This window comes from Coenobita brevimanus, chromosome 96 (assembly GCF_032717465.1).
Source record: "Coenobita brevimanus isolate Jiangsu-jjx chromosome 96, ASM3271746v2, whole genome shotgun sequence".
Classification (NCBI taxonomy): Eukaryota; Metazoa; Arthropoda; class Malacostraca; order Decapoda; family Coenobitidae; genus Coenobita; species Coenobita brevimanus.
The window spans coordinates 19586910-19605931 of NC_137049.1; the positions used below are offsets into that span (position 1 = coordinate 19586910).

Genomic DNA, 19022 nt, shown 5'->3' on the forward strand with positions numbered 1-19022 from the left:
TATAAAGAGCTGGGTTAAATAAGTGTTATGGGCTGACGTTATGAGGTACTACCCTTTCCCTTACGCCGACTACCGAAATCTCAACTACATAATAACCTTTTACCCCCTTACGACTACAAACGTCTTTACTATCCTATTCTTGCCAACGCCAGACAATTTTTAAAGCTTAAGAATAACTAGCCACGAACGCGGTTAAAACAGTTTCCACTATTGACTGATTTATTCTGGCTTCACTCAGACGATTTTATTCAGCTAACGTTTAAGGGTTAATCCGTAGAGAGAACTATCCAACTCTGACGCTACATAAAACAGATCGGTAGTAGCCAGAAGAAAATTAAGATTAATCTCGAGACAGGGTTGAATTTTCCAAAGACGGCTCCATAAAACTTCACTAAAATTATGGCAGAATATTAATCACGACCACCCTAGTATTTGTGAAGTATGTCAGAACCTTATTTTGCAGCCAATCTGTCACTTCCCTCCCCATTTCTTGCTATGGCCTCGACGTGTGCCCGCCACCTAAGGAATATGAAGATTGGACGTGTCTGGCCTCTCGATATCGTTGCTGACTGGGCTGTATTGTGGGATGCAGGCTAGTCTTCGCTACTAATCACAGACATTCCAATAATATCCGTAAAAAAATTAAAGCCTTGCTATTTCTTTCAGCACAGCAACATACCATTGCATCACACCTTTCTCCCCTCAACACACCAACTTTTTCCTTTCCCCTACACCCACTTTATTTTTCCTACTACAGTGCCACACCCACACCTTCCCCTCCCTCACATCCACGCTTACCATCACCATACCCACACCTACATCCAGCACGTTCTCAGATATATCGCACACTTTCTCTCACCACAATCTCTCATCCTCACATCAAATTATCTACCCCGTCTCCAACATCCACACTTTTTATTCCACCCTCCTCCCACTTACAACAACCTAACCTAACCACAAACTCCACCCCTACAGTAACGCCCCATCCCTCCTTCCATTAGCCACCCCCGCGCCCCTCCAGTCACCAGCTGGTCCCTGAAATACCCAGGTCCTGCAAACCAACCAGCCTCAGCCACACCTCATCGCCTGGCACATAATTAACCTCCAGTGGTGACGGAACGGACTGAGGGAAGTCTAACTCCTTCACTACGATGGCGTCTTAGTTTAGTTTATTCTTGCAACCACTACACGATTTTACTCAGATAAGGAGAGTTTTTAGAGGTGGATGGGTTGGATAGAGCCTGCATTAGTCCCTTTCACTAGTAGATGACCGTAAGTAAGACGATTTTATTCGGCCTATCACTCAGAACGAAGGTGCTAAACTCTCTGGTTGCGTGTGGTTTCCCTCAGCTGCTTAATTAAAATCAGGCATTAGCTTCAACAAAATCCCTAGTTCAAACATGCAAGAGAGTTCACTGAGAGCAGCCCAACCTTCCGTGTTATGAAGGTGGGTGTGCTGATAGACAGAGTGGCGTGTGTTTACTTTCTTTGCCGTGGCTGGAGGCACTATGTTACCCTTTCAATACGACGGCACCTTTTCAATTTTATGCTTGTTCAAACCCTACGGTCTTTATTCAACTTAGGAGAGCGTCTTAGTAGTGAAGAAGGTAATGAAGGATGTATTTAACTCTTCCAGCTGCATAAGTCTCCCCTATGATGAACTGATGATGATGATGATGATGATGATGATGATGGCTGACTGACTGACTGACTTATCGATGATGAGTGACTAGTGATTATTTGATGACTGACTGACTGACTGATGATGATGATGATGATGGCGATGATGATGATTATTATTGGTAATCCGACTGGCTGATTGATTTGTTGATTGATTGATTGAGGAATGAAAGTTAACTGATTGATGATGATGATGATGATGATGATGATGACTAACTGAAAGACTCACTAACTGATGACTGAAACTGATAACTGATGATGATGATAAATACATCCATGAAGTTATTAAAGAGGGAAGTAGCCTCAGTTCCGGGATCACTTGTCATTAAAAAAAAAAAATAACGCAAGGGTATAAATCTCAGGGCTATGCTTCTCTGCCTCCGCACCTCCCTCTCTGCCAACATCCATCACCACTTTCCTTTTCGAAACCCTAAAAAAGAAAAAAATCGTCCTCTAACCACTACGTCAGGCCACACGAGATCTGAATAAAATCGTCTGGCAGTAGTAAGACCAAAATCGTCTGGATGTAACATGAATAAAGTATAATGAATGTTATGATGAGTTTATAAAGAGTATTTCCAATCCCTTGAGAACAAAAAGCCTTCCCTAAGCTTGTTAAAATCATCAGCTGGAAGAAAAATTATGATACAGAAGCCATCACATATTTAAGAGGAAATTAAAGATTGTTCATACTCGTAATACATTTACTATGTTGAAAATATATCTTCCGGTTGAAAAAAATATATATGGAGCTCTTGGGAAATATTCGCAACTCCTTCAGCACAAGAATAACCAACTGGATGTAAGATAAAGATAAGACACCATCATCTTCAAGGAAACATTGAAGAGCATTATAATCTAGTACAAGAAATAGTTTGCAGGTAGGAGAAATAATACACGTCATTGTTCTGAGTGGGTTGAATTCACCCACCATCTCTCTCTCTTTCTCTCTGTCTCTCTGTCTCTCTCTCTCTCTCTCTCTCCCATCAGGTATGCATGAGTGTACCAAAGCCAACCCAAACGAAGGGATCACAGACGTAATTACATTCAGGGGAAAGACACCATTTTTTTGCACACCAGGGACTCCTATGATCCCTTCAGCCCGATGACGACTGGCTGATATGGCTGAAGACACTGATGAGAGGAGCTGGAGGGGGACGCCTTCATGTGGTGGCACTGATATGAATGGGCGGCTCCACTGCCTGGCTATACAAACGTCCTATGATATTACTCTCGTTTCCCATTCGCCTTCCCTATTAACAGTTCTCCCCACCCCCAGTTCCATCTCTCTCCCCACCCACAAATCTCTCGACCTTTTTCATACTCAATCTCGTCCCCTCACTACTCTCCTCACACTCCCAGCCCCCTCCCTATTCGCTTCTCCTTACCCACAACTCTCCTCACCCCCAACCCCACCCCTTCGTCCTCCGTAATCCCTATCCTTTTCTCCCCTCATTAATCTCCTTACATACCCAACCCCACTTCCTACTCGCCTCCCCCTACCCACAACTCTCCTCATCCCCAGCCCTACCCCTCCTCCCTAATCCTGTCAACGCCTGCCCCCCCATCCTCGCACCCCGTAATAAAAACATCACCACACATTTCACAGCCAAAGTTTATCCCGCCGTAAATACTAATGTCGCATTCGTCATGTAAATTAGGGCCGACTCACATGAACACTGAGCTCGGACGGATTTTCACGGCCTTGTGTGGCGAGAATGGTAAACAATGCCAGGCTCACTCAAATACACAGCTACTTTAACTCTCTCACTGTTGCCATTACACTCAGCTGAACAAATCATCTAGTATAAGCCTCATAAAACTTCCATCTTTCCATCGTTTGCTTCGTGTGCACATAAAAGAAAAGGTGTTAATGTTGTTTCAACCCTCAGACTGATTTGATTCTCTGAGCTGATGGAAATCGTCCTGTGTCAGCCAGAATAAATCGTATGTACGGCGCAACCCTAACAGAAAAGTTTTACGTATTATTCTACTTTCAAACGTTACCTTAAAATAAGTGGCTGGCTGCATGTTTACGGTTAGGTGAAAGAGGAAAAGGCCACACAACACCCTTCTAACCCACATTTTGAGTCTCTCTCTCTCTCTCTCTCTCTCTCTCTCTCTCTCTCTCTCTCTCTCTCTCTCTCTCAAAGCACAGGATGAATCAATCAGGCCATCTACAGCTTCCTGACCCCAATCTCCCCCTTCACCTGTTACCCATCATTTCACCTCCTCCACACCTACCCCCTTAAAACCCCCTACCTCCCCTAAATATCTCTCACATCCTCCTATCTCCTAGTTGCTCTCACCTCTCTCTGTGTCCCGTATACCTCCCCATTTCGTTTCCTTCCATATCCCATATTTTTTGTCTCCCCCACACTTCCCTCACTTACACTTACCTCCCACACTTTTCACGTCTCCCCCACTGCATCATCTCCCCGACATCCCTCTTACCATACCCTATGCCACTCCCACATCGTCCCCACCTCCCCATATCTCTCACACTTCTTCTGCCTCCCCCATATACCTCCCTCACCTCCCCCTGCCTCCCACACAGTGAGGTGCCAAAGCCATGTCATGTGCTAGCCAACCATTTTCGTCCCTTGTCGATTCCTTTGCCTCCTCAATTTTCCATACCTCGCTTTCTCAAACACTAATTATATATTCACCTTCTTCTTGGCCTTCCACGACTCCTCCTATATTCAGATTTACTAGCATATACCCTCCCCATCGCCCTGTCCATAGCCATTCCCTCTATGACCATACGAACTAAGCATATTCAACAGATAACCTCATGATGTGCCAACGTGCATCCTGTTATCTGTATTTCCAATGTACTTCCTCTTTACCTATCTACTTTCTCCCCATCACCTTCAAGCTTCCCTCTCTATCCCTGCCCTTTCTGCCCACCCACTTCTCTCCTCCAGCCTCCTCCACACTGATCTCTCCCGCACCTCCCTTTCTACCTCCCCAACTCCACCTCCAGTCTCCCTCCCACATCTCCTCTCCTACCCCCACCTCTCCCTTCAGTCTCCCACTACACCTTCCCCTTTGTTACCCGCACACCTCCCTCCCTTCCACTCCCCATCAATCCCTCACACGTCACCTCCCACAAGACCCTTCCCCTGCATCACATCCAGGCCCCTGCATCTCTTCCCTTTCTTCACGTCAACCATGCATCTGTGCCTATCTGTCTTTCCCTTCCCTGCTGTTCCCCCTTCCCCCCCATTATTCTCTTTCTCTCTCTCTCTCTCTCTCTCTCTCTCTCTCTCTCCCCTACCCTGCCTCCTCTACCCTCTCTCTCCCTCCTTCCTCCCACTCCTTTACCCTCCCTCCCTTCGTCCCTCCCCTACCCTGCCCCCACCTTTCCTTCATGCATGGGAGCTAAATTAAGAAAGGAATGCAGATCTCAAAGAGGACAGATTCTCCCCTATCCCTTTTTACGACCTACCACCTCCTCCCTTCCTCCCTCCCTCCCTCTCTCTCTCTCTCTCTCTCTCTCTCTCTTCAGGTGACGATGCTTGCCTTTAGATCACACCCAACCCTTCACTCATCACCCTTGACAGGCACACATACACGCCCACACGTCTTCACGAACACACACACACACACACACACACACACACACATCAGTCACCGCCACCTGTCAAACATATACACAGATGAGCACGTACACACCTCGTCAACAATATATGAAGCCAAATTCCAACCGTTTCGCCTCATCTTTTATTAATTCAGTAAGATATCGTTAAGTTTTTTACATCCTTTACACTTTTATGAGCGCCGTAGAGGGACGCCTTCAAGTGGTGGCACTGATATGACCGACGGTGGGGCTGCCTGGTTATACAAACGTCCCTTTATAATTATATTGCCTATCCCCCATAAGAACTGTGGACTGCAGCAGGACAGCTTTGGTTTGCAGTCCACTAGGTCCATGTTCAGATCAGCCTGGGGTTAAACCTACTACTACTACTACTACTACTCCAGTTGCTACTACTACTTATACTGCCATTATTACTACTACTACTTATACTGCCATTACTACTGCTACTACTTCTATTACTACTACTACTACTACTATTACTACTACTACCCACTAATAATAATAATAATAATAATTATAACACTATCATCACCAGTACAGTTGTAGGGTTCTTAACTAATGAACTCAGATCCTTATCGATATGAATATCATTTGATTAGCACAAAAAGACCATATTACTTTCTTAAGAGGTTGGATATGGTGCAAGGAACGTTTGACTACAACCGTACACACGCACACATATCGTACCATTCCATTCAGGTACGTACACACACACACACACACACACACACACACACACACACACACACACACACACAGGCACCTCACTCAGCATCTGTCAAACACCACGAGATTGACACAGTTACACTCGCTTAAACACACCCAGGGAGGTATTCTCGTGGTCTCAGGAGGCTCGCTAACATCTCTCCCTTACCGATCTGTTTAACATGTTACTCCTTAATGTCGTTGTGTATGTTAACCGGTCTTTTTTTACGTGTAAATGCCCCCGAGTCTCTCGCTATCCCACAAGAGATGGACGGTAGACTGCAGGAAAAAGGTAACTTCAGCCTGCAGTTCACAGGGTTGACGTCCAGATGTGTGTGTGTGTGTGTGTGTGTGTGTGTAAAACTCATTTCCTGTAGGCAAGTAGCTACTGACAATATCTTGGTCAACTTTCAGTATGATGGTTATGGGTCGGAGGTCAAGGTCACGAGTAAAGACATCTACCATAGGCTGATGGCTGTCCCCGCTTTGGTGACATTCTAGTTATATTTATTAACTGAACGATGAATACTGAATGTGAAGTCTTCTTCGCTGATAATTTTTCTTATATTCTTTACTTGCCATATTTCTGAGACGTCACGTTCCAAGACTTCCAACTTATTTGAACAGTGTGGGCTTTGACTGTTTCGAAAGGGTGTAAAGGAACTATTGTACATAACGTTACGTGTTGTTTGATATGCTGTGGTATCTTAATAATCGACATTCTCTATACTCATATTCAAGCTAAAGGCGGTTGTTGTGTCTATGTGGGTAAAGACCTCATTTGATCTACTATTCCCAAACATGAATTATCTGAATTCTTTAAGCTCTTGGTACGGGTTTCCTGCCAATATCCAACTAAATATATATGTGCTGTCTACAATGTCCTGCTTATGGTGCAAGATGTCTCATGAAAATTTACCCTGTGCTACACATATGTAGACTTATGACCAGTTTATTTTCTTTAAAAAAAAAAGATGTCTGCAAAATTTGCAAAGTGCTGTGATGTTAATCTCTCTCTCTCTCTCTCTCTCTCTCTCTCTCTCTCTCTCTCTCTCTCTCTCTCTCTCTCTCTCAGGCAAAGTCCATGCATGTACTCTTCAGCCAAGGCCACTGCCAAAACAAGACAAATATAGACACATTCTTACAAACTGGCTCAGTGACATATGTATTATTACCACTTCTTTGACACACACACACACACACACACACACACACACACACACACACACACACACACACACACAAACATACACACACACACACACACACACACACACACACACACACACACACACACACACACACACACACACACCTATCATCCAACCCTACATCCACGTCCCCATCCAACAACACCCCGTACCCAACACACACACACACACACACACACACACACACACACACACACACACACATCGTCCCTCCCTGCTGTCACACAACTCACCCTGTACTACCACAAATAATGACGAAGGGAAGCGTGAAGGACTGGTGAAAAGAGAGGAGCATCAACAAGCACTCTGGTGCGCAGTAAAAAGACTACAGGTATGGGGGTCTGTACGCTATCAGGGCTTAGGAATGGGGTATTAAATTTACGAGGCATTACACTGGAGGTAAAAATAGTCGCGCGAGAAACACTTATAGAAATGGGAGCGTTGTAAATGATCTGTAGCTACAAAGAAAGCTGAATTTGCATGTTAATATTCACGGTTTTCAAGATAAAGGAATTGAGTTTGGAGTTTACAGGCTCGAAAAGTTCTAGGCATCACAGAGTTTATTAAGGGCTTTCTAATGAGGGTTCAGTCTCATTCTTGACCTCTAGTTTTTAAGACACAAGAATGAAATTTCGTTGATGCTCGAGTTAGTGACAGGCACAATAGAAACTAAGAGTGGCATTTGGAGGAGGCAATGTAGTTCCCACCTTCAACATCGAAGAAAATATCCAAAACTTGGCTCACGCAAGCAACATCATTTTTTTCTTTTTTTTAGTTTTTACTTGATGAACAGAGGAAAGAGAAACAAATTAAATAAAGAAAAAAAATCCATACACTAAACTACAGGTGTCTTCCATTCGTTAAAAAGAAATACGTAATACTTGGACTTAACTGCTGTAGGTTGAAGGTTGATAGGAAACTAATTTAGGGAAGCGAATTCCAGAGAATAGCCGTTCGGGGAATAAAAGAATTCTGATAGGCACCTGTTGGGAAAAAAGGGGTTCTGAGAGGCACTAGTTGTTGATAATAAAGGTAACAAACACACCCGTGGCCAGTCTCACACAAGCAGGGGTTACTCCACTGTGGTAATGGCTGCAATTAAGGAAGTGACGCAATGTGGAGCAATGAGAAGCGCGCCAGACCACATGACACACACACACACACACACACACACACACACACACACACACACACACACACACACCGCCAACACAAGCACACACCAACACACTCTCTTGACAAATTACTTAATAATGAGTCTTGAATTCCTTTACCCTTCCCCTGACCTAAGAAAAATACAAAAAACAGTTATAATAATGAGTTAGCCCACACCGGCACACTACTCTGACAAACTCCTTAATTTTTTTCACTGAATCGCTTTACTTTCCTCCCGACTTACGGAAAACCTCAGGAATACCAAGAATTATACCATATATGAATGACTTCTACCGAGAGGCGGAGAGAAGTTCACAGGATGATGATGATGATGGTGATGATGATGATGAAGATGATGAAGATACAAATTACCAAAATCGTGCCTCTATAATTAAAGCGAAAAAGTTTACGAATGGAGATATATTTCTGACTATCCTTGTTACATAATTATGAGTGAAAGAACTAAAAGAACTCTGTAAAAATAAAATTCATCTTCACAATCTATAATCGGTCATTTCAAGTTAAAAATTCAAGCCATTTAAATATTTCTAAGCGCTTTAATTGCCTCCATCTGAAACCAATTGTGAGTTTTGCGAGCGCCAAGAATCTAGTCAACAAAATTCCTCTGCTTACATGATTCGTAACTAAAAATAAATATGCTTCTTAAGTTAACCAAGAAAATAATTAGGCTGTTAAAATATTCAGTATTATGACTACGGTACTTTAATTATTTTAGTATTCATTTTTATATAACTTAAGGGAGTCGTGTCATAGCGAAGAACGTAAATATTTCTGGTTGCTTAAGTGAGCCATAACCGAAACTAAGTGTGATTTTTACGAGGGCCGAGATGCCAAGCTGGTGGTTCATACTAGCATATAGCCTGACATACTGGCACTGTCACCCTCACGCCTGTTCACGGTATTCGCTCATCACTGAACACTGGTGAACATTTGCCATCTGAATAAAATAGTCTGGAGATCGCAGGAATATAATAAAAAAATGGCGTCCTACAGCTAAAGGGTTGGTGGTAGCATAAAAGTTAACACAGACCCCTCTCCCCCTGCTGATACCAACACATCAGTTCTGAATGTGACGACCCAGGGATGGATTCAGTATGGACGGTGGATATCAGCGCTGAAGAGGTGACATGTGAGGGTAACTGGTACATAGAAAGACTGCTAGGCCAGAGGGAAAGAGCTCTCTAGTCTTTCACCAGAGTCAGACACATTAAAGAAAAATAAAAGGCAACTCTTACCGCCCTGTTCACGGCATTCGCTTCTCACTTCAATAGTCAGTGAACATGTGGCATCTTGGTTCCTTACTCAAACTGAATTATCTCCTCGTGAGACTTGGAAATGTGTATGCCAGTTTGGTTCATGGATCAGGCATTTATGACATATTTTGAAGACACAGATACACAGACACACACACAGACACGGACGCGATCACAATACCTACACCTCCAAAAAAAGGAAAACAAAAATAAAAGTCTACCTGCCAATTGTGGAATCGAATATATGTTCCCACAGCATATACCCCTTCACCCCGACTGGTGCGCCAAACCGCTTGACCACCAGGGGTCTTGGGATCCTGTAAATCTCTAAATATATCTACTGGGGCCTCAAGTATCTCAGGAGGGATGGGAAGAATGAGAGGCGTGGCGGTGTCTTTGGCAGGGTTAAGGCGGTCTGCTGGGTTTGTTCTGGCTACCTAGCAGGGGATTTTGTGTTGGTGAGAAACAGCACTATGCCTTTTTGACTCTGACTTGGCGTAAAATTGCCCTCTCTCCATCTTGTATGCCGGGTACCAACACAGTAACACTGGAATATGATGCTAGTCATGAAAAAGAGCTATAGAATGGATGTGAAGCCATATTATTCTCCTATTCTGCCACTGAGCTACGTGAAATAAGCTGGAAAAGAACAAAAATCTAGGCCAAGTTAGAGTAAAAAGAGTATAGTAAGCAGGGAATTTCCACACAGTTTTCATTAACACTCCTGCTACCAGAACCAACCTCACGTATTATATTCTGGCTAATCTGAAATAATCTTACTGAACTGAGGAAGATCTCGGGTTCTAGGAGGATTAAATCACTTATCAGATAACACAGTAGCAAAAATAACACTCGTCTCATTTTTCAAGAATGGTATAAACCTTTTCAGGAAGTATGAAGGTTCACACGAATTCTAACTTACATCAGGCGATTTTATTCTGCTGAGGAAAACGACTGGGAGGCAAAAGGTTACGAGGAACACTAAACCTCTGAATGATAAAGAATATTTAAGTGCATTATGAGTAACGTCAACTTTTTAACATATAAGAAGGTGGAAGTCTTCTTAGTTGTCGAGATATTCTTGAAAGATTTGATAATAAACATTAAATCCACTTCCAATATTCTACAACTAGAAACTACATACACGGAAATTTTCTGATGATATTAAGATTATTTTCCACATTATATGAAGGAAGGAAAATACTTAGGTGTCCAAAAATACACGAAGTTTTGTTAACATCCAAATTCCAGATCCTTCCTTCAGTCATGAGCAAAATATCAACACAGCTACCTAATTTTTAAGACATCTGTAACAACAACATTTTTCAGACAGTATAAAGTTGTAGAAATATTATGCAGGCAATTAAAACAAATATTTTTATGTCTCAATATAGATGAAAGGTTTGATAGCAACTAAATTACAGAGAAGGCGGCGTGGAGCGTGACGATAGAGAGGACGAGCGAGATCAAAGGCCAAAGGAAGGCGAAGCGACAAGTGTTTGGCTGAGAAGTGCTTTTTTTAGGGTGAAGGTGGGTGGGTGAGGATGGGTTTGGGTGAATGTGGGTGAGTGTGGATGAGTCTGGGTGAGTTTAGGTGAGTCTAAGCGAGTGTGGGCGAGCCTGGGTGAGTCTGAGTAAAAGTGGGTGTTTGGATGAGTCTGTGTGAGTGTTGGGTACGTTTGAGTGAATCTGGTAAGTCTGGGCGTCTAAGTAAGAAAGGAAATAGTAGAGGTTTGTGTCAATTACCCCCGCCCCCCTTTTCTGTGGATGTCGAACTTTCTAGAGCTTTATTTCCAACTTAGCATCCAAAAGATTAATAAGTATACCAATAAACCCACGCATTCCACTCAAAGCCAACACCAGATTTTCTTCGGGTGAGAGGGAGGGTTGGCTTCTTCCGGTCAAAACCAGACGATTTTATTTAGCTGAGAATGATGAGTCCGATAACACAATATTAGTCAGGGGAAGAGTGATAAGTGCCCATGAATTTTAACCAAGGCATCGTATTCCAGCCAGCACGAAAGGACCCCATTCCCTCGCGCGTCAGTGTCTGTTTATTTCAAGCCATTAATTCAGGGCAGCACCAGACGATTTCCTTCATCCATGCGGGAGGGATTTCGATGAGAGGGGCTGGCGAGGGGCCTTCCCAGATTAGGTGGTGTGATGTGGGGCAACACCTAGGCTAGACTCGGGCTATATATAGAGACGCTTGTATGGGTCGCCGTTGTGGGGGTGTGGACCAGGGGGATTGTGGTGTGAGTGTGGGGGAGAGGACTGCGGAGGAAGTGTGGGGTGTGGGGCAAGGGGGTTGTGGGCAGGTATGGGGGTGTAGGCGAGGAGGATTGTTGAGGTAGTGTTGGGGTGTGGGAGAGGAAGACTGGGGGATGTGTGAGAATATAGGAGATTCTGGGGAGGTGTAGGGGTGTGGGGGAAGGGGATATCTGTAGGGGACTATAGGAGAGAGGGAGGAGTGAAAGCTATTGTGCTGTGGGGGAAAGGAAGATGTGGGAGAGAGTTGTAGGGTAGACAGAGGTACGGAGGAGTGAGATGTGTGTGTGTGTGTGTGTGTGTGTGTGTGTGTGTGTGTGTGTGTGTGTGTGTGTGTGTGTGTGTGTGTGTGTGTGTGTGTGTGGGGTGGGGGGGGGGGGGGGTGGGGAAGGGCTGTGGAGAGGGAAGGGATGTGAGAAGGAGGAGGCTGCAGAGTGGAGAAGGATGTGAGAAGGAGGAAGGAGGAGCTAAGTGGGAAATGCGTGAGAAATGAGAGTCGTAGGGGAAAGGAGGCTATTTGAGAATGGGGACGTGTGGGAAGAGGATGTAGAACCGCAGAGGTGTGGGAAAAAGAGGGCCGTGTAAAGAAGGAGTAAGGACTGTGGGGATGGGGGAAGGGGAGAAAGGAGACATAAATGGAAGGAGTGAGGGCTGTGGGGAAGGAGGGAGGGGGAGGAGGGAGATAAAGTGGTTGAGGTAAGGGTGTGGGGAGAGGAGGGGCAAAGGAGTAAGAGAGCAGTGAATGGTAGCTTCTGTAGGCCTAGGAAACTAACCACACACAACACCGTCACTCACTAGGCTAATTCGGAACACGGCCTGTTTCTGTATTTACCATTTCTCTTTGAGCTTCAAGTAGGATGGGCACACTGAATAATTAAACCACATTGTTGTATTAATGCGTCTGTGTTTAAATATCTCAAATGCTTTTTATCATCACCCTAATCATAATCTCACTATCACACATGGAGTAAGTTGGAACTGTCTAAAGAGAATGGGAAGTACAAACATAGAACCAGAACTCTCATTACAGTGCCAAGTGAAAAAATGAAGCACATCTCCATCCATCCATCCTTCTAGCCTTTGAAAATCCCAGTTCCTCCCCTCTATATGCCTGGAACAGTAACTTAAACTTCACTTATGATTTATATTTCACTATCTATGGGCATACAGACATAGGGAAGTGGCCGTGAGCTAAAGAGGGCATCTGGCGTGAGTTTAAAGCACTCAGGCACGTCCGGTGAGTTGCCTGCCTGACATTCTAAGTGGCCTGAAAATATGGGGGTCGCAGGTACAGCCGCCTCCATTTATAAGTACCACGTGGGGTAAAATGTTCGAGGTTATATGTGGCCCTGAACACTTCTTACTCTTGACCTGGCCTAAAACTGATATCCCTCTATCTTGAATGCTGGGTTGTAACATTGGATTAACACTAGAAAATGGTGCTGGTCACAAAGAAGTGCTATGGAAAGGATGAAGGGCCACAACGCTGCCTTTTTCTGCCACTCAGTTACATGAACTAATCTGGGGGACGAAAATCTGGGCCAAGTTGAGGTAAAAAGGGTATAGTGAATCTGTTTACGTCTCATGCTTACTATTTTGGAACAACCTCGCCATAGAGGTCAGAGGTAAATAAATCCACTGGTGCCACATAGACCTGCAAACACCACCCCTTGTACTACCTATGAGTGGAGCCAATTGTACACCTGCTATCAATAATCCAATTACACGAATTCTGAATTATTGAAGCGATATTACATACTTTCCAACCCGCTTTATTGATGCCTGTGAGTTTGGCAAGAAAAATACTCATCACTTTATTAAATGATGTTTGGATGGATTACTTAATTTCATCTTTATTACTGTTATTATTTTACTTATTTTGCGACCGGATATTGGTTATTGATTAATGCTTCACCTTATCGTTCGACCATCCACCTTTCCTCTCGAGGGAGGGGGTGGGGACGCAAAGGGGAAACGACGGTGATAGAGAGGGACGGGGGGTGGAAGGTAAGACACTTTAGTGAATTCAATACTTCTCTCTCTCTCTCTCTCTCTCTCTCTCTCTCTCTCTCTCTCTTGGCTGACACGTGAGGGGAAACGGTGTCACATGTCCCCAACGCATGTGGCACGGAGACATATGACACAGGGGCGTGAAAGTTGCACCCCCATAGTTAATTTAGTGTCACAGTCCGGATATTTCAGGATGGAAAGGTGGCAGTTTTAGGCCATGTTAGAGTGAAAAGAGTATACTAGTCACAGGGTTACATGACACAGGGGTGACTGATACATTCCCGATATTTTTCATGTTATATCTGTGACTCTCTGAGATTGGGGTGACGATGCGCTGTTTCATGTGTGTGGGTGATATAATGGAGTTTTGACAGGAGCCTCCAAACTTAAACACACACACACACACACACACACACACACACACACACACACACACACACACACACACACACATATACACACACCATGTACGACCTATTTACACTCTATATCTATGTACCTATCTATTTATCAGTATGTCCGTCCATCGATCGATCCATCTACCAATCATTTTACTGTCTGTCAAAATCTATGTACACTGTGTCATTAATCTACCTATCTTTCTATTACCTATTTCTCCATCTGTCCACCTATTCGTACATATATTCCTCAACTTATCTATTGCCTGGCGCCGCATCCTGTGAGTGGTGCCGGGGACAAAAGAGCCTCCAAGTTTCGAGACACAGGAAATTACTCAATAACCGAGGAGGAGGAGGAGGAGGAGGAGGAGGAGGAGGAGACCATCGACATCCTTAACATTAAATAGGTGATAATATACAAATAATAAAAACAGCAAAATAAGAAAAAAGCGACCCGAAATAAAATCAGATACAAATACAACTGAAAATGTAAAGGAAAAAATATTACTATAAACAAATAAGCTTGTGCCAGGATTCTGTGCTTTTACCTAATTTGCTTCCAGAGTACCAAACAATTCTTTCTTTCTTACTTTCTTTCTTTTCTTTTCTTTTTCTTCATGCCTACGACCTTGAGAGTAATCTAAGAATCCCGTCTCAGGATCTGGGCCTACGATATACCAGGTGAGAGTTGATCCCCTGCAGCCACACCTGTCACCTGGTATTTGAACACTACTACCAGCCACCTGTGCTCTGATACGCACGGCACAATACCACCCTCATACCTGGTGTTATGGTATTGCAGTTTGCCCACCTGAACTTGCTTTTCTGACTTCCCATTTTCTTCACTTCAAAAATAATATATCTCTTGAACACAGGATACAATCACCAATTACCATATAACTCTGCAGGTGTATTGTATCATTTGTTTACTGTTTTATGGGGAAATAGAGAAAAATGATAAAGACGGAAATCCCGACGATAAACAACTTTCATTAATAAAAATCATCATCATCATCATCATCATCATCATCATCATCAAACCCTTCATCCAACTTTAAGACTAAAAAATATCTAGAGAGACACAATTTTCAAAGACAAAGAATGATTAAAGACACAATATATTACAGAACAATTTCTAGATTAATAAATTTCAGTGATATACAATATCCACCGATAAATTTCAAAGACTTACAAAAGCCATTGATAAAAAAAAATCCATAAAGTATACGAAATCGTGGCAGTTTCAAAATATACAGAATCCTATACTAAAGAGATGACAACAGTATACAGAATCCAGCGCCAACAAATACGTTTAAATCCTAGTTACAAATACCCAAATCCTACATACAAATACATTCAAATTCTACTTACAACACATACAGTACACTCCAATCCTACTTAACAAATACACTCCAATCCTACTTACAACACATGCACTCCAGTCTTACTTACACATATATACACAAATCCTGCTTAACAAATACACTCCAATCCTACTTACTTTGACGATATCAGACTGTTCATCTAGAGGCAGGATGAGTCTGACGGGGTTGTAGCAGATCTTACTGGGATGGTCTGGTATCACCTCCCCGGGTTTGGTGGCTCGACCCATCCCGCTCTTTATTCTATCCCCGTCTACACTCGATAAGGCTCCTTCACGCACGTAGGACACTAACAACTCCCCTCGACTCCCCCAAAAGCACTACTGATCGTTAACTATCCAACCACTTGTGACTGTTAACTACTAGAGCACTTTTTGATAGTTCTTACATGTCACTCGAACACTGCTAAAGATTTGTTCTTCTGCACTTAGGAAGGAAAGCGGTTCAAGATCAGGAGGGAATATTCTACAACAAACTTACGACCAATTCCTTGTCGTAACTATAATTTGTCTTTGCAGTAAGGGCAAGGAATGGAAAATAAAATTGTTTGATAGGGTTGCTGTTTTTTCTGGACTAAATAATACTAAATAATCCTGCTTAAGACAGGAAATTGATCGCAAGTTTATGATTGTGAACCCAGAGCCCCAAAGACAAGGACCATGTTGTTGGAAACTTGAAAATTCTAAACGTTGTGGGTGTAATCTACAGGTGTTTCTAAATATGTGTTTCTAAAAGTTTACAGGTGTGTCTCATAATTGTGGCCTTGAGGTGTGTTTCTACAGGTGTGCTTCTACAGGTGCCTCTATGACCTCAAAGTATTTCTACAGGTGTGTCCTCGAGGGATCTGGTACGTGTTTCTATAGGTATATATTTTTAGGTTTAGTCACTAGGTGTTTACAGTCAAGTTTCCTCAGGTGGCTCTTGACAGGTGAAAGTTTTCCCTCCAGATGGAGTTTCTACACGTTAATCTGCGGCTTGAAAATTTGACCTTCAGATGTGCTTCTTCAGGTGTGTCTGCGAGTTTGACCTTCAGGTGTTCCTACAGGTATGGCCCTCAGGTGTATCTCTAAAGGGTGGATATTTGATCTTCGGGCGAGTGTCTACAACCAAGGTTCTACAAGTGTGAAGTTGGACCTCCAGGTGTGTTTCTAGAACCGGCACTTCCCGGCGGCACTGGCACCGTTCAGAAGCACACTGAGACACATGCTGGCACCCACACCCTCTCCTCCCTGTGACCTCCTCCCCCTCCACCACCACACCCTCACCTACACAGCCTTCAACAACCTTCGAAAAACACTACACCCGCCTCCAAAACACGTTACAAATTCGATTATCTACCTGAATTTTATCATCTATACCAGTGGGGAATATTTTTTAATAGTGCAGGGAGAGTATGGGGGAAATATAGTGTATGGGCGAGTTGGCACTGTGTTTAGCAATGCCAGGGTGGAACCTCTTGGCACTGGGCACTACCTGATAGCCTCCAACAGGGACCGTCGTCTCCACCTCTCTCTCAAGTCACCTTCCTCAACCTCCACCTATCTCGCCCTCCACCTCTCGCCCTCCAGTGCCTTGCCCTCCACCTCTCTCACTCTCTACCCTTCTTCCTCTGCTCCTCACTTTCTACCTATCTCCTCACATCTCACCTTCCACTGCCTCACCCTCCACCTCTCCCTCCGACCTCCTCACATCAACGTGGCTGTTAACCTGACGGTCGTTGGGGTAAACTGTTTTTTTTTTTTTTCCACCCTACCTCCCTTTCATCGCGGGCTCTTAAGAATGTTGACAAGCAGAGTATGATGGTTTACAAATATTTAATCATCAGAGGACGGGTAGACATCACAACAGACTGAAAAAATCGCTTGGTAGCAGATCATAAAGTACGGTTTAAATTTCTTTTACCCTGGAACATTTACCGCATACTGTTTTACGGCAAACACACACACACACACACACACACACACACACACACACACACACACACACACACACACACACACACACACACACACACACACACACACACACACACACACACATAATCAGGAAGAATTCATTGCAAAACTGTTTTTTTCTTTTTCTATGGACGATTTTATTTAGCCCGTTCGTTTCGTTTCGTTTTTGAAGGCTCCAATATCCTTGCATGCATCGGCCTTGGTCACCTGACGGCGGCTCTCCATGCTGCTCGATCTCTGGCAACTTCCCAGAACATTTTATTTAGCGCGGGAACGTCCCTTCGAACGAAAGGGGTTAAGCACGCGGCACAACACAGCAAGGCCTCTCTCACATTTCTACCGCGCTAACGAAACGATCCGCGGAATCCCTCACAACAGCAGGTGGAGGGGGCCTGACCCACAGATGCACGCTAATCCCTCCCCTCTCACCCCTGTGCCCAAGGTCGAGTATCCCTGCTTTCTCTACCCCGACACTGCCAACACTGCTGCCCTCCAGTCTGGCATCCCTGAGTCAACTAAGGCCAGTTCGCAGATAGAAAGGCCATTCAACCACGAGTGAGAGTTTGAGGTTATTGAGGCTAAACTATGTCTCTGTCCATGTAAAACCAGACACCTTTAATCCCAAAGGAGGTGACTATAAACGAATCGCCTCTGAGTCATCCTGTCCTTCGCCATCAGACTGCCCTCTCTCCAACTCACACCCCTCTCCCTCAGATACCTCTCCATCCCAACCCTACATCTCATCCTCGGTCATCCCCTCTCCTCTTCAGCTCACACACACGCATACTTACCCAGCCAATCTCTCATTCTCTATTCTCTCTACATAGCCAAACAATCTGAAGGTACAGTACTTCTCCTAAAGCTTTCTAACACACACACACACACACACACACACACACACACACACACACACACACACACACACACACACACACACACACACACACAACAGCCCCAGTCAAGAGCAATCTACTAGTTGTGGTGAGCTGCAGGTGAAAAGACACTATAATACCTCTCAACAACAACAATTTTTAGTGTGGTCTGGGTACTTACTCCTGACTGCAACGCTAAACTGGAGATTCTAACAGCGTGGGTTTGGACAACAGGTGCGATGGTTGGCCCTTGCAAGTCTAAGCCGTGGTCGTTGAGGATCTTAAACAAAAATATATGTTTCTTGTTTCTCCAACGCGTGTTTAAGTGGGTGAAAACGAGGCCTCCCTTTTACACTAGAAAATGTGGGAGGTAATTGTGTTTGTGAAGTGCGGCATTCTCTCTCTCTCTCTCTCTCTCTCTCTCTCTCTCTCTCTCTCTCTCTCTCTCTCTCTATATATATATATATATATATATATATATATATATATCATATGGCCTCACAAGGTC

At 43.9% G+C, this 19022-nt stretch overlaps 1 protein-coding gene across 6 annotated transcripts in view; it reads right to left on the reverse strand.

Annotated features, from left to right (window-relative positions):
- Positions 1–19022, reverse strand: part of LOC145413430 (long-chain-fatty-acid--CoA ligase 6) — a 98096-nt gene that overhangs the window by 39917 nt on the left and 39157 nt on the right. Inside the window, exons 1-2 of one of the 6 annotated variants that reach the window (XM_080283117.1) lie at positions 18696–18774; positions 15807–16113 (exon numbers count right to left, since the gene is read on the reverse strand). The exons of 2 other annotated variants lie outside the window; for them this stretch is intronic. In XM_080283117.1, coding sequence (XP_080139243.1) covers positions 15807–15917 — 111 coding nt within the window. In that variant the 5' untranslated portion in view covers positions 15918–16113; positions 18696–18774. Of the gene's footprint in view, positions 1–15806; positions 16114–16585; positions 16869–18695; positions 18775–19022 lie in introns of those variants that run through there. 3 more of the 6 variants (XM_080283118.1, XM_080283119.1, XM_080283120.1) reach the window with 3 other exon arrangements.